Raw genomic sequence first — 22,015 nt, 5'->3', positions numbered from 1 at the left:
TTTTTGGAAGGGTGGGGGAGGGGCTTGACTTCCAGATTTTGCCAGGGCCCCCTAAAATCTCTGTGCGGCCCTGAAAAATGTTTAAAGATATTTAATTTCAAATTTATGTTTGTTCTAGCACTGTAGAATGGTATGTTTATCTCTAGCACACGTTGTTGCAATATTATTAGCTGGCAGGTGCTAAGTGAAGTGATGTAGGGCCATAACTTTCATCTGGGGATTGTTAGGTCAATGGAGAGTCCTGCTTTAAGGGCCTGATCCAAAGATCATTGGAGTCCTGAGGGTGTTTTCACTGACTTCAGTGGGCTTTGGGTTAGATCCGAAATAGTTGGCCTGATATGCACCTTGTGTTGTGAAAATTAAGGTCATTATTAGAATAACCACAGTGTTTTTAAAAAAAAAAAAGCTATACATGGCCTTATTCACCTGTAATTTTACTGCTTGGCAAGAACAGGCCTCTAACCCGTATCTGCCAACCAGAGGAGGCACCACTATGGCATCAGGTGGTCGATTTCGCTGTCCCTCTTGCAGACATGAAGTGGTTCTGGACAGACATGGTGTGTATGGACTTCAAAGGAACCTATTAGTGGAAAATATCATTGACATATACAAGCAGGAGTCCACCAGGTAACATACTAATTTGTATCCTTAAAAGAATATTTACCATACAAGATGATGCAGCTTATGACATTTTTTTTTCTTTCCTTTGCTTTGTGAGTTGTTAGTTCTGTTTATTTCATTTTATCTTTTGGAGCTGGTGGAGGTTTACTGTACTTGGAGACTGGAATGATATCATACGTGCCTCTGTCTTTTTATTGTGGAATGAAATCAGCCCTCACTTATTATTCTATATCACTTGACAGAATGCAACGTTAAAATAGGTGCTGATTTTTTGCTTCCCACACGGAGTCTGATTCCGCAGTCCTTATTCACATGCATGATCCTTAGTCATGCAAGCAGAGTCCTTGAAGTCAATTGGGTTAGTCACGTGACTAAGGAAAGAAGGGTCTCGCCCATTTACTCAGGCTTACAAATTTTTCAAAACTTTCATGTTCCACAGTTTGTTTTCAGTCCATGTATTCCTGTCTTTAAAAGGTGCCAGCACTTGTTAGGAAGCCCTGAGGGACAAATAGAGTGAGAAAAAATATATCTGAATTATACTCAGAAGCCATCCTGCATCAGAATACTGAATCATCAATATTTTTAAAAAGCACTCCTGTAAGCTTGGGATGTGAACTCATGAAATCAAGTCTTATTTAGGCCTCACTTTCTGTACAGAAGAGAATGAAAATGCCAAAAATAACAGTTAATGACAACACAGTGTAGTTGTGCATAGGAAAACCAAAATCCTGGAGGGGAAGCATGAGTTAACCCTAAAAAGTAAGACTAACAACTACTGGATACAGAACTGAGCCAGCAATAGAACATTACCATTTTCTTTCTTACCAAGTGATAAGCAGGAAAGGTGCTCACACATCACTGATCATACTTCCGTTTGCATCAGAGACGAAAAACTAAATAGCAAACCCAGTTCTACAGTCTTGCTCAAGCCAGTAATCCTTATCGACTCAAGCAGACTTCAGTGTAAGTGAGGGGTTGCTTGCAGCACTGGTTTCATGCTGAATGCTGCCTTTTAGAAGCAGGTTGGTTGGTTATAGATTTCCCTCATTAATTGCCATCTTACAAACCTTTTTGTCAATGAGACCGTGTAGGACAGTTTCAGTAGAAAATCTCAAATCGACCACAAAAAATGCCAACAAAGAATAGCACATATTCACTGATTTAAGGGAAACTTTGTCACAAATTTACTTTATGTATCAAACTGTTCCCAGCCTCTGTGGTGGTATACAAGGGGAGGAAGGGTAAGGAGACCCACAGTTGAAGTTGTTGTATTCCCTTCTGCACAAAAACTGCTCCTGGCTAGCAAATCTAGCTACACCAAATGAGGCAGGAAGGCAGAGGAGGAAGCAGGGTCATGGTCTTGCATCCTCTTCTCCCAACACAGACTGTTAACTCTGAACGTAGGCTGCACTGTCAAAGAGTGACACAGGAGTTGTACTCCCTGCCAGAGGCACAATGTCTCCCAGTGCTGGCAGTGCAGCATTATGGTGCCTCCATGCCTCCCCAAGTACAAGGCAATGGCTACAAGGCATAATGAAACCCTGCACGCCCAATTCACAGCCCAACTCCACCCCTTTTGCACTACTCCGGTGTAGCAAAGGGGCCTAAAACTGGGTAGATCTGGCACCTAGAAAATACCCCTGATGTAAAAGTGTTCTTCAATTGGTGCAAGCTCCTCTACGCTGTCCTTCATCGCCACCCCATGCTGAAGCATGGGTGGAGAGAGGAGTGTGTGGCTGGAGCACTGGCCATCCTTGGCTGTAGGATGGCCCCATGGAACTGCCCTAAACTAAGCTGGGGGCCAAACCAAGAAGCTGGGGAGCACAAAGTTGACTGAGAGCTGTCTTACTCTTTCCCCGTAGAGAGTAGCATGCTGAGCAGAGCTCAGCTACTCCCATGACTCTGTCCCCAAATGTGTCAGTGATATACAAATACCCTGTAGTTAGCAGGGAAAATCAGAGGAAATGAATCAGCAGAGCTACTTCACTGGCTGTAGCAGGCAACAGAACAAGCTGATCATATGTGGGTCTTTAACCTCTTTTTGCATTTTTCTATACAGTTTGAGGTTAACTTTAATACTATGGATGTTACTCTTTTTTCCCATGAGTCCATGGCTTTATTCTGCAGCCATTGCAGCAAGAATATGTAAAAGATCATACGAGATTTGGTGATTCTTATTTTTTTTAACCTCACAAATATAAAATGCAATAAACTGAACTAAAGAAGAGAACAAAAATATGCCTATAAATGTATGTTGTCTCTGTTATTTCTCTGCAAGGATTATTTTTAATATATGAAGGTATTTTTAACCCTCACTTATGTCCTTAGAGTTACACTAATTATCAGGGCTATCCTGGCAACAGTAATGCTTCAGAGCATTATCTAAGCTATTTGACACGTTGTATGCCTCAGCTGCTTATCTCCCTCACCCTAACTTTTCTAAAGCCATCATGAGTATGTTGCCAGGAGTCACACTGCCTTATTCTATGCTGGTGTAGCCCCATTGAAATCAGTGGCATTACCTTCCCAAAAAACTGGGGCAAATTAGGCCTGTTACCTTTCTTGTATATCTTCCACCTTATTGAATGATCTATAGTAACTACTCCACTTTCTTTATAACGCTCTGTAATATAACACCTTCTTTGTCTCATTACTTCCCAAATTAAAGGCTAGGTTTTGCCAGGCCTTGCACAGGAGGAGAACGCCAAGAGCCTTCCTCATATCCTTTCCTAGTGCCCCTCTTCACCATTGTAATCCCTGAGCTTTCTCGACCATGGGAACCTCCCACCTAGCATCCTTTGGGGGACATGACCCCAAAGGTGGATGCAAGGAGAGGGGTCCATGGCTCCCAGCTGCACGTCACACTAGCCAGTGGAGCTGTCTGGGTGCACAGAGGAGAGCATCCTAAGGGAGGAGAGCATTCCTGTGTTCCTGGCACACTCATCCAGTGCTCCCTGGAATGCTCGCTGGGGTGTAATGGCACTGCAAAGCCCCCAACATGGGCCTCTGCCTTGCAGGCACAGTCAGGCCTTTATGGAGGCTAATGTTAATTTTTCAGTATTAAATGAAATGACTGGCATTGTTACCAAATAAAACTCTGCATAGTGTGGGAGTCTGAATTTCAACAGAACATTTCAACTGAAGCTTTTTGGCACTGTATAAATCCCGAGACAGTCACTCATGACTAAACAGTTCCTCCTCTATTTTGGTAATGTAGTACCCATTCCTGTAAACCTTTATTCAAGTGATTATTTTTTTTTCCTTTAGATTCACACTGGTGTAATGGAGAGCAGAATCTGGCCCAGAAAGCTTACACATACTATAAGGCGACATTTATTAGAACAACCATTCTTTATCACGCTCAATTAATTTTTCCTTTGAATGACAGTGACGTGAAAATATAAAATGAGTACACAATGATCCATATCCTCAGCTCATGTAAATCAACATATGTCCACTTCTGGCCCTAATTATACTAACTGCATATTTGCTAATTTATTATTGCGCTTAGTTGCACAGTGCATCTTCTCATGCATTAGCTTTGTTTTTAGTTTTTGTTTTGCTTTTTTGTTCCATAAACCCAACACATCAATGATACAAAGTGCTCTCTGCTTTAAGGATCATCTTAGCCATGTGCAAAGCAACAGTAAGGAGGCTCTATTCCGGGGACCTAGGAGAGTGGGAGCCAAGATGCATCCCAAGTCAGATCAGGAGCTTCATTACTACTTGTGGAATCTCTCTGAGTTGCAGTTTTAGGGTCTGATCCTACAAGCCATCTGCACAGGCACTCTCACAGAAGTCAGTGGAGTATATAATAAGTGTGTGTCTCTCATAACACTAGATGCTAGATCAGTTTAGCTACCAACAGCTTCTTCAATAGGTTTATGATTCAATAGGTTTATGATTAATAATTTACTACTAAAACTGTGCTAATATTTTCCTACAGACTAGTATTTAAATTTTCATTTCAGGAGAATCTGACTTCTGTTACACCAATGTGAATCCAGATGATCTACTCTGAACTCAGTGGAGTGACTTCGGATTTACGCTGGTATAAAAGAGATCAGAATGTGGCCCAAGAGGCTCTGGTAAAAGTCTCTCATTTTTCAGGGAAGAGGCTTGTAAATTAACAGCATATCAGTTTCTTTTCCAGTTTTCTATGCTAGTTTTGAGAGCTTCATTGGTCCAGAGATTTCTGCCTTGGTTTCTTTGAACTCCTTATGATACCTTTTGAAGATTGGCTACTTCTGACAAAGGGTCCCTCAGGTCATCACTGGGTCGACTTGATACCTTTACCTTTTTGACCCTCCTTGTCTGTCTGACATGTTATTGGTCATGGTTTTAGTGACAGATAACTGATGATTTCTAGTCTTGCAAATATTTTCAGGAAGTGCAGGCATTTCAGTCGTCTTGCCATTTCGAGGTTTGCTGTCCATCCTCCCGTGTGTGCAGAAACTCCTGCTGCTGCCCCACAGTATGCATAGGGAGTTGGGTGTTTTGGAATCATCTGCACACAATTTAAAGCATCCTTTACAATGTACACATTATGCAACTGCCTGGTAGAAAATTGATCCTAATAATATAGAAGATTTCTAGAAATCTTATTACTTCATCTCATTATTACTGTGTATCCGGTTATATTGCAGAGCACAGATTTTGCTTACTGTATGAACAGACTCCTATAACTTTTGTTTCAAAACCTCATAAAATTAAAAAATGGAAGCAGAAAATATTTTATTTTCAACTTTTTTCCAACTTTTTATCTATTTGTCTTGATTTCCCTTTCAAGTAGCGCAAAAGAGAAAACATGCCTGCTATCCATGAAAAGGAGTAGTTATCCCCACTGTACTAACCTGTATGGAAGAGTCTTATATCATTTAATAGAAATGATAATCTTTTAATTAGTTTTTGAAGCATCTAATAGAATGTTATGGACAGTTGTTTCCCCACCACAGAATTCTGTACAATGGTTTAAAAGTCTTAAAACTAACTCATTCTTTGTTCAGTTCTATAGGTTTTTATAAACTACTAAATATAGGAACTAGTAGTTTCTATAAACTATTACATTTCTGTGGAGCAATTGTCTTCACTTCTGTTAAATTCTATAGGACTCTTCTATAAGTGGAAGCTTTGGGGATATGGGATATGTTTGTAGCGCCCCCTCTCCACCTGGTTACCTTCTTTAATGCCAATCTGCTTAGAGGTTTTGATGGACAGGTCTGAGTTCTTCTGGATCCTGCCACCCACTCAGCAGGGTGTATCTTCTTTATTTTTCCCTACGAATTTATTTGGCCGTGCCTCTACCCTCCTCCCTCCTTCCTGGCAGGGTCATCAGGCAGGTTGGAAGAAAAATTCTAACCACACGGTAACCCCCACTTTCTTGCCAGATAGTTGGAGACTCCCAAGAAATAACACAAACACATACAATATATTCAACACAGTAATTATATTAAACAGGAGACAAATTATATAACATAACAGGGTAAAACACTATTCTTAGGGTCACCGGTGCCCACGCTGATAAATACCCGTGACTTTCTCCAGTCACGTGACCTGATGTAGCAAATGTAAGATCAGTGTCCCGTTGGTACACGTACTTTGTTGGGGCTTTTGTTGACCTATCACCACGATATCGTTTCTGCAGTGGTTTAGCAGTGTGGCTGACTGGGTTCAGTACAACCCAAAGGACTCACAAGGGGGAGGAGGTGGTAAAACAATTTCCCTGACTGACTAACTAAAAGATGGTGCACTCACAAACTCCATGAATGATCCTCAGGTTCAGAGATGACTCTGGACTCCTCGGTCACTGCAGAGGGGCTGCTTTCTGCTGGCAGGGATCCTCTTCAGGCAGGAGTCAGGCTGCTTCTGGTCTCAGGATTTCCCTTCACCACAAACGGGTGCAGGGCTCAAGGTGTAGATTACACAACTATACTAAAATCCAAACTGTAGTCTCCTACCCCAGCGACCAGACATACACACAGCAGGCAGCAGCCCTGGACTAGCAGCCAGAGCAGAGCTGACCATGTGGTGACTGGTCTCACCTAGGGAGCTGGAGGGCTAACTCAGCCTGGCTGGGGAAGTTTCCCAGCAAAACTCTACACACTGGGAGTCATCAGTGGAGAGGGAAAAGCCCAGCTGAGGGATCTTGCTTTCAAGTCCCTAGAGGCCAGCTCTCATGGGGAGCCCTGCATGCAGGCCTGGGACTTTCCAGCTCCCCACACAGCCAGCCCTGCCCTTTCTCTGGCTGGCTTCAGACTGACTCAAAAATGGCTTCTCCCCTTCCCTGAGCTCCCTGGGAAGGGCATCTTACTCCTTATTGGTTGCCGGGCAGACTCTGAGTCTGCCTTGTGTCCCCCTCCCTACCAGGGACAGCGTACATCTCCCTGAGCTGCCAGTAGACAGAGCCCCAGGAATCTAGGTAATCTCCTTGGGATTACATGTTAAACAGAAACCCCATTTACATTTGATCAGGACTCAAATTAAAGAAATAGTTTAAATACGGTTCCAAGTAAATTTATTTCTAATGCAGACAGATTGGCTAGTGTGGATGAGGGAAGCCATGCTAAAATGATGTTAAAAATTTTGTTGTAGCCTATGTAGCCCTCTTGGGCATTTTTTATGTAAACAACATTAAAAAAACAAGGGTCATTTTTTATGTAACCTCTATCCTCAGTGGCTAGTATAGTGGTGTTAACTACTCTACAAAGTCCATGTTAGAAACTTGTTCAGCTAAGATCATTTTAAATGCAGTTCCAAACATGACTCTTTAATTTGGTTCCCAGCCTAGTATGGATGGGGACTAAGGTTTAAATCCTGCATGGTGCCAAGCATGGTGTCTTTAAATTCTTTTATTTTATTTGTAACAGGGACTTAATCTGAAGTATATGAAGTTCCTTTGACACCTATGGGACTACTCGAGTAAAATTAAGGCCCTGCTTAAGCGTTTTACCAGATCAAGGCCAGCTTGCTCAACTTTTTGTATGACTGAGCCCTGAAGACCTCAAGCATGTAGGTGCTGATTCAGAAAGATGTTAAACAACATGCCTAACTTAAGTGCATGAGTAGTCTCACTGACTTCAATGGGTTTACGTACACAGGCACTTTCCTGAATAAGGGCCATACAATGAAGTCATGCTTCCCAGCTTGTCATATTGTGTCAGGAAAAATTACAAGTACTTGCACTTGTTTATTCACCACTGGTTAGCAGGTTTAAACTATTTTGTGGTTATGGACTGAAACCTCAGGTACTGTTTTTATCCCTTTGTTTTGTGTTGAAGGACACAGGTGTTATCAAGATCAGTAAAGCAAGTAAACAAGTGACTATTTTAATGTGTTTAATGATAACTTTCACAGACCTGAAAGAAAATCTGAGCTGCCAATGTGTGAAGAGCATGAGGATGAGAAAATTAATATCTATTGTTTAAACTGTGAAATACCCACATGTTCAATGTGCAAAGTTTTTGGTGCCCATAAAGACTGCCAGGTTGCTCCTCTCAAAAACGTTTACCAGCGACAAAAGGTAAATTTTTTTTGCTTCTAATCATAATGACCCACTCAATGTAAAGGGACACCATCAACATGAAATCTAGTCAGTTAAAAAAAAGAAAGTTCAAAGTACAAAATCTTCCCCTCAGCTGCCCTGCCAATTTTGTGGGTTTACAATCCATATTTCTGTGGTGTTGGTTTTTGGTTGTTGGGTTTTTTTAAAGTTGTTTTCTCCCTTCTTGCCATGTGAAAGACCCACACAAATTTCCAGAGAAACCAACTCTACAGAGTAAAATATTTTACAAGAAATTGAGAAAAAATATATTTTTCCTAATTGTGTTCAGTTATAATTAATTACATATTAGCTGTAATAATAGTAAGGAAATGCTTTCAGACAGATGTGATTTTTAAGTTGATCTCCCTTTACATTTCTCAGACTCATGTTTTCAGTCCTTTTAGACCAGGAGCATAGGCAGGATTGCCAGCAGAAGTGAGGGAGAGAGCAACCCCACTCAAGTCTAATAGTTTTATATTGGATGCTTCTCTTGCTTCTGTTTAAATAGGGATCTTTGTCTTTAGGGGGAAAATCCTCTTCTGCTAGGGATGTTAAATAGTTGGCAGCTCATTGTGTGCCCAGTATCCCCTACCATTACTGTCACTAGTAAAAAACTTGATTATTTATTTTTAATACAGTATTCATTTAAAGACTGACTCACTGGGATATCTTCATGAGATAAGCAACTCATCTTCTGGGGAGGCCCAGTGAGCTAAGCAACCAGAGAAGGCCAAATTTACAGCACCAACCTCCAGGGTTTTTTTGTTTTTGTTTTTTGTTTTTATTTCTTTTTTACACAGATGCACGTGTGTGTAAACTAGAACTGAGGAAATACTTTGGAAAAGTATTTGCAAACATTCTCTTGAATAAGAAAGGTGCAATCTCTTTGGCATCCATACCTGCTTTTAACCCCCTTCTGACAACTTTCTTGCAAGAAAGTTTGTGGAAAGAGTCTCCCGAATGTTCATGTGACTATGTTTGCACAAGTAATTATGACAGAAGTTTCTGGTAGCTGTCTTGAGAGCTCCTTGTTGATTTGGAAGATATCTAGTCAGGGGACAGAAATAATGCCATGTGAGTTAGAGTGACAGAGCAATAAGCAGCAGCCACAACAAATAGCTTGTGAGCAATCCATAGGATGAAATATGTTTGCATAAAATAGCTGTCAAATAATGTATATGTGTCATTACACTTGTAACTAGACTGTAGAGCGAGCTTATTGCACATCCCAGGGGCTCCTTGTGTCCGGCTGTCCCCCACACCCTCACAAGCTCCCCGTGTTCCACCCTCCCATCCTCTTCTTGTTCAGGGATTCCATGCCCCACACCATTTTCCCCCTTATGTCAGGAGCTCTGTGCTCCCCTCCTTCCCTTCTTCCCTCCAAGCAGGGGCTCTGTGTGCCCTCACGTTCCTGGGTCCCCCATTCACCCCATGCCAGCAGTTCTGTATGCTCTCCCATTTCCCCCCTGTCAGGGTTCTCCATTCTCGCCCATGCCAGGGGCTCTATGTGTGTGGTTCCTTTCTCCCATCTCCTCATACCAGGGTCCTCCATCCTCCCCCCCCTCCGCATACACACCCCAGGGGTTCTGTCTGCCCCCTCATTTCCTGTCCATCTGTCCCCCGCATTCCAGGGGCTATGTGTGGGACACCATTCGTCCTTCCTTCATGCCTCTCCATTCTTCCCTTGCCTTACACCATTCCTCTTTCTTCTTTTTTCTCATTCAGTGTGTCAACCTTTTAAAACTTTGTTGGGAGGTTGGGCAGAGCTAAGATGAGGGGTGTTATGTTAGGAGGGGGTGAATGGCTGCCATCAACCAACAATTACAGAGGTTGTTGAACCTGATAGCTCTGCCAACTGGATGCCAGGGGCTCCATCTATCCCCCATTTCCCTCTTGTTTGTTTTTCTTTTTTCTGGTTTTCACCATAATGAATGGGGTTCCTGCTCACTGATTCCTCAGATATTCCCGGACATTTGGAATTGATTGGCTGTGGCATTCAGAAGTTATCATGTTACAGCCAAATGCTAGCAAATTGAGCATAAGGCCGTGCAAGCTTGGCCAGTTAACAAATTCATACAAATTATAATTTATTCACAGATAACTCGGGAACAGAAAAAGGAGCTAAATTAATGAAATAATTTATTCACTGTGAATAGCTTGCCTGACTCTGCTGCAAAACCAAATATTGGTACCTAATTACCCACGTTGCCTGCTCAAAAGGTGCTTCGTGCATGTGCAAATGGATGTACCTGCACATTTTTTTCCCGTGCATTTTTAGAGGCTTTCAAGGTGTCTCACAATTTTTCAGAAATTTTCATTCCAGGAAAAGTTTCAAATTTACATTCTAGTTCAGGATGGAAACAAAACGTCAAAATACCAGAATTTCCCAAATGATGGAAATTCAATTTTTTCTATCCGCTCTAGTTCTGAGCAATTATATACCCTTGTGTAGCCCACTCATCCACTGTTTTTGCACCTCAGGTTATATGTGCTATTTTGTGAAAAGCGCATGAGAAGAAAGCATATAAAGTAAAACTGCCAACTTGCATATTATTAACTCTGCATATGCTCATTCTCCTACTCCTGTTTAGTCTGTACTCAGTGATGGCATTGCAGTACTCGTGGGCAGTAATGACAGAGTGCAAGGAATAGTAGGTCAACTGGAGGAGACCTGCAGGACAGTAGAGGTAAGTAATGCAGCTTGAGTTATGTGTTGAACATGACGTCCAAGAACATATCTGGTTGTTCATGATAATTTTCTTGCATTTATATAATTTGCTTCTTTTAACAGGTTCCCGAATTATTTTGCCAAATGTCTGCATATATTACACCAGAGCTGCCAACTCCTGATGATACTGTATTGAGTTTCACACTTGCAGAAATTTTTTTAAGCTTCTCATGATTTCCTCACATCCTGTAGTAATCTCACAAACTATTCCCCTGATTTGCGGCTGTCTTCCGTCACTCTCAGTGGGATTGGTACTAGGATGCCTCATTTCCGTAAACTTTTTGTAGGTGGAAGTGAGGCTGGTTTTTCTAGTAAAGATGTCCTTTGTCTCTCATGCTTTCAATGGGGTAGAAGTCAAGCTGCCCTCAGTAAAGATAGCTGGTCCTCTTCTCCATGTGTGACCTGGAAAGGAGACATTGAGGGGACAGGAGGACAGAATAGGTAGGTGTGTGTATGTGAGGAGGAGGCGGTTGGATGATGAAGGGAGTGAAGAAGTACTCAGCATGGAGGGGTAGGTGGGAAGGGGGGCAGTGTCTGATGAGTTGGGGATTGGGATGAAAGGGATTGAGGAGGCTTGAGAAGATTCTGAGCCATGAACGGGATGAGATGAGATTGGCTGGCAGGGCTGAGCACAGGGGGAACAGAAGGGGAGTGAAATTCTTTTTTTCTACCCACTTCATCACTAAGATCCCTAGCACGCCCCTTTATGCCTCCGCTCCCAACCAAAACTCTTCCCTGTGACACCCTGGCCACAGTGACTCTGTTTTTCACTTTGCAAATCTGAGAAGGGATCATATGCTGCTTGCAACCTCACTACTTATTATAAGCACCTGCTGCCACTGCTCTGGTTAAATCTGGAGTAACTCCACTGTGTTGTCATGAAGTGGGCCAGATTCTGTTCTTATTTACACTAGTGAAAAGCAAAAAATGCTGTCTTTGGAAAGCTTTGTAGTGGACCACGGATTCTTTGACCTCTGGGATATAGCTTCTACCTGAAACTTAAGATGGGAAGGAAATCAAGGAGATGCTGAGATTTCTGAATTGCATCTGCAATTTTGGTCATATAAATGGTCTGCTGTGGCAGGACCAAATAAACCTAGACCATCCCTGACTGGCGTTTGTCCAATCTGCTCTTAAAAATCTCCAATGATGGGGATTCCACAGCCTCCCATGAAAGACTATTCTGGAGCGTAACTATACTTACAGTTGGAAAATTTTTCCTACTATCTAACTGAAATCTCCCTTTGCTGAAGATTAAATCCATTACCTGGTATCCTGCCTGTGATGGGTTGTACTCGTCCGGTGCAGTCTGGGAGCCGTTGGAACTGCTGTGCCCCCTAACAATTCAGCTGGGTTGGCCTTTCTCATGCTGCTTTGCTGGTGATACACAGCCAGCCTCTCCAGGCCCTGTTATCACCCAACACGACAGAAGGTAGCGCCATACGCCCAACTGAATTACCTGAGTGCTTTACCTAAGCCACTAATGGACAAAGAAGAGGCCCCCAGCCAACTTCCCAGCTCTCTAGGCTTGCACCCCTAGTGGAGTATAAACCCAGAATTATACCTTCTTACACAGCTCAGGGATCTATATGATGCAAGCTCATTAATTAATTCGCCCCCCCTTGATGTGGGGAAGATGTGCAACAGCCTTTGAGATTTCCCCATAAACTTCACTCAGAATGCTCTCGTTAACATAAACCAAGTTTATTAACTACAGAAAGATAGATTATAAGTGACAGCAAACAGATCAAAGCAGACTACCTAGCAAATAAACAAAAATGCAAGCTAAGCATAATATACTAGATAGATGGGGTTTGAATTAGCAGTTTCTAACCCTGAGTGATAATACAAGCAGGCTTGCAGATTCTTAAGGCACAAGCTGCATCTGCTTTGCATCTTGGATTCCCCTCCGTTCCAAGTCCTTTGTGTTCCAGAGCTTCTTTCAGGTGCTGAGTTGTGGAGGAGTGAAGGCCAGTCATGATGTCATTCCCCACTTTATATAGTCTCTCCATATGGCAGGAACCCTTTATTTTAAGCTAAGTTCCCAGCCCAGTTTGTGGAAAAATACAGGTACCAAAATGGAGTTCAGTGTCATGTGGTCCTGTCACATGCCCTTGCATGCCTTGCTGAGTCATAGCAGCCATTATCCGTAGGCTGTCTGAAGCATTCCCAGGCAGGCTAAGCTCTTTTATGGTTGTTGATGGGCCATCAGCACTGTCTAGCCTCTTCATTATTGTACCTGAAATGCTAGCTGTGGGTGTTTTCATCTTCACATCATCTTTCAGTAACACATACATAGCAAAACTTTATAACTTAATAGCACATACATTCCAACGAGATATTAATGTTTGGCAGATTAAGACGTTTAGAATGATACCTCACAAGGCATACTTTGTACAAGATGCTACATAATTATATCATAACCACACCATGATCATATTACTGTGGTGAATCAGGGATGCACGGGTAAATGTAGGGTGCACTACCTTCAGTGTACATGGAGAACAATTGATCACAGTCCTCTTTAACAGCTCTTTACATATCTGAAGACTGTTATCAGATCCTCCCTCCATCTTCTTTTCTCAAGATTAACGTGCCCAGTTTTTTAACCTTTCCTCATAGGTCAGGTTTTCTAAACCTTTTATCATTTTGGTTGCTGTCCTCCAGACTCTCTTCAATTTGTCCACATCTTTCCTAAAGTGTGGTGCCCAGAATTGGACACAGTAATCCAGCTGAGGCCTCAGCAGTGCCAAACGGAGCCGGACAATTACCTCCCGTGTCTTACATATGACAGTCCTGTTAATATACCCTAGAATTATATTAGGCTTTTTTTGCAGCTGCATCATTGTGGACTCATATTCAATCTGTCATTCACTGTAACCCTTGGATCCTTTTAAGCAGTACTAACACCTAGCCAGTTATTCCCCATTTTCTAGTTGTACATTTGTTTTTTACTTTCTAAGTGTAGTACTTTGCACTTCTCTTTATCGAATTTTATCTTGTGGATTTCAAGCCAATACTTCAATTTTGCTATGGTCTTTTTAAATTCTAATCTTGTCTTTCAAAATGCTTGCAGCTCCTCCCAGCTTGGTCTCATCTGCAAATTTTATAAGCATACCTTCCTCCATTATCCAAGTCATCAGTGAAAATACTGAGTAGTACCAGACCCAGGACTGATCCCTGTGGGATCCACTAGATACACCCTCAGTTTTGGCAGTGAACCATTGATTATTGCTCTTTGAGTACCGTCTTTCAACTCATGGAGAGCTGCCTTCTTCTGTTGTGTGAGCCAAAGGGCAGGCAGAGGTCAAGCACATATAGGTAGGAAAGAGCACATATTTGATCACAGAACAATGGTTAGATACACTGTTAGGGTACTGGGAAAAGCATAGTCTTAGCAAAAGCCCATTTACTCTGGCAGACTAGAGACCTCAATATGGTTGATATGTAAGGGAGAAGAAACTCATGCATGGTAACTTTTAATTACATTTGTGTATTATATTAGATAGAAGGGTATCTTTGTAGACTGAAATAGTGTCATTGTTGCTTTAACTTAGTAGCATAGGAACGTGACTGAGACGTTAGGGTCCCATCCTGGAAAGTGCGGTGTGCCATCATCTCTCAGTGAAATCAGCATGTAGGATCAGGAACACAGCATCTCCCAGGATTGGGGTGTAAGAGATTGATCTTCATCTGCAGACTCATCCTGATCCATTGAAGCCAATAGGAGAACAGAGCCCTACTTTCACCAGTATGTGAAAGTGTGTAGTGTGTGTATTTATTTATTTATTTACCTTGCCTTAATTATATTCAGTAGGGTGTGTATTTATTTACCTTGCCTTGTTCATGAGTTATACTGTAAGGAGACCACTTTTTTTTGTAAGGCTTTTGCTCTGAGAGAGCTGGGATAGATTTCATTCTTTTGCTAGCACAAGTGTCTTTCATGCAGTTCTTCGAAGATGTTTGTATCAATAGAGCAAATAAAGATCACTATTCTGGTCAGTTTGGGAGCAGCACAGTTTGACAGGCTGTGGAAGGAGCCTATATGGAATCACTTTAAGGTCAGACCCTGATGAAGCACCTAGTGAACCAATCACACACCAAAAGAAGGAAAAAAAATTAAAAACCTCCTGATCCTTCAAAATAGGAGCAATAAATAGCAAGTGCAGTAAGTAACATTTAAAGACAATATTTATAGGTTCTAACTGGCAAGAAAAATTAATTCCACAGTGTAATGTACAATTGCCAGGGGGTCACCTATTTCCCTGTGCAACCAGAGTAAGGAAGAACAGATAATGTCCAGAATTTGGTTCAAAGAATGTAAAACTGTTAACCCACGGAAATGAGAGAGGATGTAAGCGGCAAAGTCAAAACTTTGTAGTCAAGAAGCCTTTGTATTGCAAGGATGAAATTGGCTGCTATCGGGAGTTTGCAGACAGAAATGAGCCTTTCAAGTAAGTTAAGTGTAGAAATTAAAATAGAACAAAAGATTAGGTTTCTTTCCCTTCAGATTTGACTAGTTAATCCAAAACCAAGACTTCAAACATCTAAACTGAAGTTTACAGAGAACACTCCATTAAAAAAAACAGCAATATCTGAAATTAGCTTTCTCAGAGTCATTCACTCATATGTAGTACCCACCTTTTGAACTACAAATCAGAAATTGAGATTGATAGAATAAGAAGTGCAGAGCCTGTCTACCTTCACACACCTTAATAGGCTTTACGTCCGTAAAATCAGAGATTACAGAAAACAGAGATTGCAACATTACATAGTGCTTCCACTTCATATTGCAGACAAATCATACTTCTTCCCATCACATTCCCTTCATTTGAATTTGAGATCAGTTTGACCTTGAAGGCTCAGATGAACAGTTGGAACCAAGAGACCCCAGAATCAGGCTTGCTGGTTTTTCCTATCCTCTACTCAAATTGACACATTGCACTACTTACACTACTTTAGAGTGAGCAATACTGGAAGTACGTGGTCAGGTTGCTTTTAGCTCTTGTAAACAGTAAGCCCACAGTTCTAAATTTAGCTACAGTTTCTATGCAAAGTTTTAAAAAACAGGCCAATATATATTCAAATTACAACAAACTAACCAAAAAGTAACACAAATTCACATATTCTACTGAGAGCAGCAATGAAGTGTAAAAATCTATATAATTGTAAACCATAATGAAAAAGAAACAAATATTTAGGACTATAAAATGTGAGAGTCAAGTAATAAATAAAGTAGGAATTTCCATAATCGTGTCTATATATGTATAGTTATGATACTTACCTTAGTATACAATTTTCAAATGCTCAGAATTTTGGTAAATCAAGCCAATATTTTTCAAAGTAAGCAATGGCACTAGTACTCAATGATGAGTGTGCCAAGTCTCATCTTGTATCTCTTTTTGCTGTAGCTCTGTTTTTAAAGAAGTGTGGTGAGAATTTTTACAATTAGAGAGTGTATATATATATATATATATTTTACTTATAACTCAAAAACTGATATGGTGGTTTGGTCAGACTTAAAATAAACCAAAACAAAAACCGTTCACACAGATTAAATATGAAAAATTTCAACACAAAATATGACTATTTTGGAAAACAGGGCATAGTAGAGACTGTTTTGCAACCTGGACGTACAGAGTTTACTACCAATGACCTCTATAATAGATGCTTATTGCAAATTTTAATGTAATAAAATTCCAGATTGTATGTATAGAGAGAAGAACCTCTTTGGTCATCCAATCTCCCAAACCATAGTAATGTGAAGGATGTGTAACACACCACTGTCTTGGAATGATGTTTGATGTTATGTCCACTAGCAAGTGACCTACTTTAAGGGTCAGGGAACGTAGCTGTAGACAGACTGAAATGGAGGACAAGGATGGAACAAGAGGAAGGAGAGATACACTAGGTAGGAAACAGAATGGGGGGAAAACTGTAAAGGAAGTGTCATATATATATATAAAGGGAAGGGTAACCACCTTTCTGTATACAGTGCTATAAAATCCCTCCTGGCCAGAGGCAAAACCTTTTCACCTGTAAAGGGTTAGGAAGCTAAGGTAACCTCGCTGGCACCTGACCCAAAATGATCAATGAGAGGACAAGATACTTTCAAATCTGGAGGGGGGGATACAAAGGGTTAGTCTGCCTGTGTGACGCTTTTGCTGGGAACGGATCAGGAATGCAGACTTACAACTCCTGTTAAGTTAGTAAATAATCTAGCTAGAAATGCGTTAGATTTCCTTTTGTTTAATGGCTGGTCAAATAAGCTGTGCTGGATGGAATGTATATTCCTGTTTTTGTGTCTTTTTGTAACTTAAGGTTTTGCCTAGAGGGATTCTCTGTGTTTTGAATCTGATTACCCTGAGTGAGTCTATTTACCATCCTGATTTTACAAAGGTGATTCTTTTACCTTTTCTTTAATTAAAATTCTTCTTTTAAGAACCTGATTGATTTTTCATTGTTCTTAAGATCCAAGGATTTGGGTCTGTGTTCACCTGTACCAATTGGTGAGGACTCTTATCAAGCCCTCCCCAGGAAAGGGGGTGTAGGGCTTGGGGGGATATTTTGGGGAGAATATCTCTTTCCCTGTTCTTTGTTTAAAATGCTTGGTGGTGGCAGCATACTGTTCAAGGACAAGGCAAAGTTTGTACCTTGGGGAAGTTTTTAACCTGAGCTGGTAGGAATAAGCTTAGGGGGTCTTTCATGCAGGTCCCCACATCTGTACCCTAGAGTTCAGAGTGGGGAAGGAACCTTGACAGGAAGTAAAAGGGGAAAGGGAAATAGACTGAAAAGGAGGAAGGGAAAACAGAATGGCACTCAGCAACTGTTTATTTTTGATTTTGGCACATCTGTCATAAACCCCTAAGCAAAAAGTCATGTGGGATCTTAACTATCCCAAGGGATCAGGAGCTAAGTTTTATGTCTCATTTGAAAGATGGCAGAAATATAATGACCCCAAATGCCTTCATGGGGAGTTGATTCAGTCCCTATTCCCAGGGAAGAGCACCACATATAGATTCAGCAACACCACTTCCCACAGCATGCTATGTTCAATCCAAACGTTCATCAACCCCAATCTGTTTTTAGCTTGTGAGTTCTGCTAAAATGACAACATGAACAACCATAGGTACAGCACAAGCATATTTATTACAGTAAAAATAACTATACTAAATAAATATTATTTAGGTTGCAAAGTCAACTGTTTGAAAGGTAGGAAAAGCCAGAATTTAGGTTGGAACCTTAATTTGTTCCTATTTTGTGCATTATTATGATACAGTCTTTAATTACATGACCACATGTTATTTTTGGCACAGGACCCCGCCTCATTCAGTGCGCAGTAAAAGTAGTATAATTGACACCCACTTTAAGCCTCTTCATGTTACCTGAGTGATGTAAAGGGGCCTTAAGTGTAAAGGATAAATAGGCCCTAACAGGCTCAGTAGCATTTCCGGAGCTCTAGTGGTGATGGAATTTTCTCTAGAACTCATTTGAGCTGATCTGTCCTGTTCTGCTCATTTGGCTGCTAATATGGCAATTATCTTCCTGATTTTCCTATGAACTGTTAAGTATACAAACATAACACAAATGTCTTTCACCTTTTTTAGCATGCTGGAAATGAAATAGTCTATTTGTTTTTAAAAATATTCACAAGTATTCACAAAACTTTTTGTTCAAACAGATTTAACTTAGAATATTACAAAAGTCTCTGGGGTCTTTAAAAAAAACCTTGTATTGTTCAGAAAAGGATGTCTTTGATGAAAACAATTCCAAGTAATTGTAAAAATAGAAACACTTTTAAGCAACATAACACTTCTAACATAGACCAAATGATTCACAGGAATGCTGCAGAAGACAGAAAGAGCAACTGTGTGAAAAATTTGATTTTCTGTATGCAATACTGGAAGAAAGGAAAAATGAGATGACACAAATAATCACTAGAAACCAAGAGGAGAAACTGGAACATGTCCGCTCCCTGATGAAAAAGTATGCAGATCACTTGGAGACAGTGTCTAAGCTAGTTGAATCAGGAATCCAGTTCATGGAAGAGCCAGAAATGGCAGTGTTTTTGCAGGTATATTTCAGAGGATTCTAAACAGAGGTAGGAAAAGAGTGGGGGAAATTAATCACAAACAAATTGTGACTCACTTTTCAATTCAAGTACAATCCCTATTTGTTCACTTCCCAGTGAACATCCACACAAACGAGTTTTCATTCACAACAATGGGCAGAAATGATTTTTCTTCATTTGAATAACATGGAAACAAAGGGGTAAGCACAAGAATATGAGTATTTTCTAGTCACACCAAAAATGCTGTTCTGTTTATAAGCTTTCTGTCATCCAACCGGGAAGCAGAAACAATATTTTCATATATATTTACATGATGCCCAGCACTGCAATATTTGAGCACCCCCCCTAATTCTGTGTATGTATTTAGCCATTTCACCTCTGTGAGGTAGTAGAGAATTATTATCACTATTTTGCCTGTGGGCAGTTAAGGTCACACAGACTATGGCAGAGCCAAGAAGTTCTAGGTCACATTCCAATACCATAACTATAAGACTATTCTTCCTTCTTACTATGAGTTTGGATCTGCTACCACTGAAATCAATGGCAAGTTTCCCATTGATTTCAGTCAAGTAGGATTCCGTCTTATGTGACTTTCCATCCTGGAATCTTAAAATCCCATCTGTCCCCCAGCAGGGAGGATCTTTTTTACAGGAACAATGTGCAGAAACAGGAATTTGTCCTGAAGGGCAGAAAACCCCCTGTAGAATATATGGAACTGTAAGGCGTCAGAATTAGAGGTGACCAATTACCCCCTGTGAATCATCAGACATAGTCCTAGAATGAAATGTGCTAGAGTGAAATGTTCATGGAACAGTTATGAATAATGATAAATTTGTAAAACTTCAAAAGTCTATTCTCAGTTAATTTACATAAAGCAAAAGGGCACAATGCATTGGATAAATTAGTCTGTGGGAAAAGTTTGCCCAGTCCAATTTCTAGGAAACAGAAGTCACTATCAAGGACAGTAGGAGTATGTGGGTCATGTCTGGGAGGGAATATTGGTCGGGCCGGTCAGCTTCAGTTTTGACCCTAAGTGTGTGCACTGCATATGAGCCTATGTATCTATCTCAGTAAAAGCAGATATTAAGGGCCTGATTCTCATTTTTACTAAGATCCCTTTACACTTCCAGAGCAGTATAAAGGGGACTTAATGTAAATGAGAATTAGGGCCTAAAACACACTGTTGTTCACATGTAAACTAGTTCCAACCTCAGTCTAATCTTATTCATAGGCCTCATAGTTCTCATTTATACTGAGAGCTCAAGCTACCATATTTAGAAACAACACAGGTATCAAAGTATAAAACGTGTTTAATAAAATGAACCTTTTAAGCATTCAGTCATTTCACTTTTGTTTTCACAGAATGTCAAAGCATTGCTACAAAAGTAAGTACTTCCCATTTGAGAGGATGTGTATGTTTTTGATACTTATCATAAATTATCCATTTTGTAAACATTTATTTGCCAACCCAAATGCAAATGACAAAATATCTCTATTTTAGAATTACTGAAGCATCTAACGCATTTCAGATGGAAAAAATAGAGCCTGGCTATGAAAATATGAGCCATTTCACAGTCAACCTCAATAGAGAAGAAAAAATAATAAGAGAAATTGACTTTTACAGAGGTATGTTATTGATGTGACCAAAACTGCTTTCTTTCTTTTTAGTTGTGTGGAATTTACATGAAGATACCATGTAAGGAAAATTCAAATCAGATATTCTCCTCCATCCACAAATGTACCTAGATCATTTAACGTAAATTATAATCAAAAGTAAAACCCACCATGGTTTAGAATCATGTAACATGTTGATTCTTATTTTCCTTTACTATAGATGTAGTTCTTTCCTAAGGACCTGATCTTTCAGCCCTTACTAATTGATTACTCATGTAAAAGAGTTGTAGGATTGGGCCAGTATATGTACTAGTATGTCATTAAAATTAGAAACAGCAGTTTTATGGACTGTCTGATATAGGAAATTATTAAAGAAATAGAATAATGCAAACTAATAAAAGTAACTATGAATAACATATTTTTCTTTTTAATTATATCAGAGAAATTTCATTGAAAATGTAAATGGAGTTCAAGATCATACATTTATGAAGACAAACAAGAATACCATTATTTCTTATACATTTAGGGATCTCCACTGGTGTCATTTATATGCCTGATATTTCAGAATAGATGAAATAGTATACAGTTACTATTCTATGCTTAACAAAGTAGCATGCAAACTGGGCACCGTTATGTTTCAGCTTACAAAACGATGGGAAATCAGAGGGTATGAATAGTTGAAATAAACAGATTTCTCTCTTAAAATCTTGAACATCTTAAAATATAGAGAATCATAAGGCTGGTCCTCTATACTTTACCTACTAACTTTGGGCTTTACTGTTACATTTATATTTCGTATGATGGTAACACCATTACTAGAATGTATGTTAATATATAGTGTCAACATAAGGAGGTAAATCCTGAACTCCTAGTAAATCTAACACTCCCACTGAAGTCAATGGGGCCTCTGTTTTCAGAGGGCTTCCAGATCAGGCTCAAGATATATAAGATATAAGACCATTCCTCACTGTGATAGCTTTATCTAGTTTGCAATTCATTCTTGGTATCTTCTATACTCATACAAAATATGTAAGCCAATTAAAAGGTTTTGCAAAATCTTCCTGAGTGAAAGATAAGACTCTTCCTACCTTTACAAAATATACAATCAGTTTGAAACTACAGTTAATATATCATAGGATCATAGAAATGTAGGGCAGGAAAGGGACCTCAAGGTCATCTAGACCATCCTCCCATGCTAAGTACAGGGATTAAGTATATCTAGACCATTCCTGACAGATGTTTGTCTAATCTGTTCTTAACATCAGTCCATGATTATTTCTCTGAAGTACTGTGATAGCTCTGAGCAATGTTTGATGGTAGTAAAGATGAATAATATGATTATGCAAAAGAAAATGTATAGTTTTTGTTACCACATTGTAAATAGGTGATTTAATTAAATTCAGTAATGAGTTAAGGCTGGTCCATTGAAGTAGCAGCAGCA

The 22,015-nt window shown here is 40.1% G+C and overlaps 1 protein-coding gene across 3 annotated transcripts in view; it reads left to right on the top strand.

Annotated features, from left to right (window-relative positions):
* The window catches only part of TRIM55 (tripartite motif containing 55), a 61,603-nt gene that overhangs the window by 1,111 nt on the left and 38,477 nt on the right, over positions 1-22,015 (top strand). For 2 of the 3 annotated variants that reach the window (XM_084621739.1, XM_084621737.1), the window contains exons 2-7: positions 455-627; positions 7,975-8,140; positions 10,753-10,848; positions 18,730-18,963; positions 20,323-20,345; positions 20,462-20,586. In XM_084621739.1, coding sequence (XP_084477865.1) covers positions 455-627; positions 7,975-8,140; positions 10,753-10,848; positions 18,730-18,963; positions 20,323-20,345; positions 20,462-20,586 — 817 coding nt within the window. Of the gene's footprint in view, positions 1-449; positions 628-7,974; positions 8,141-10,752; positions 10,849-18,729; positions 18,964-20,322; positions 20,346-20,461; positions 20,587-22,015 lie in introns of all 3 variants that reach the window. The other variant, XM_084621738.1, reaches the window with a different exon arrangement.

Source organism: Lepidochelys olivacea, assembly GCF_965140295.1.
Source record: "Lepidochelys olivacea isolate rLepOli2 genome assembly, chromosome: 2".
In the NCBI taxonomy this organism is placed as follows: domain Eukaryota; kingdom Metazoa; phylum Chordata; order Testudines; family Cheloniidae; genus Lepidochelys; species Lepidochelys olivacea.
The sequence above is the reverse complement of the archived record's forward strand: the minus strand, read 5'-3'. Positions and strand labels throughout refer to the sequence as shown.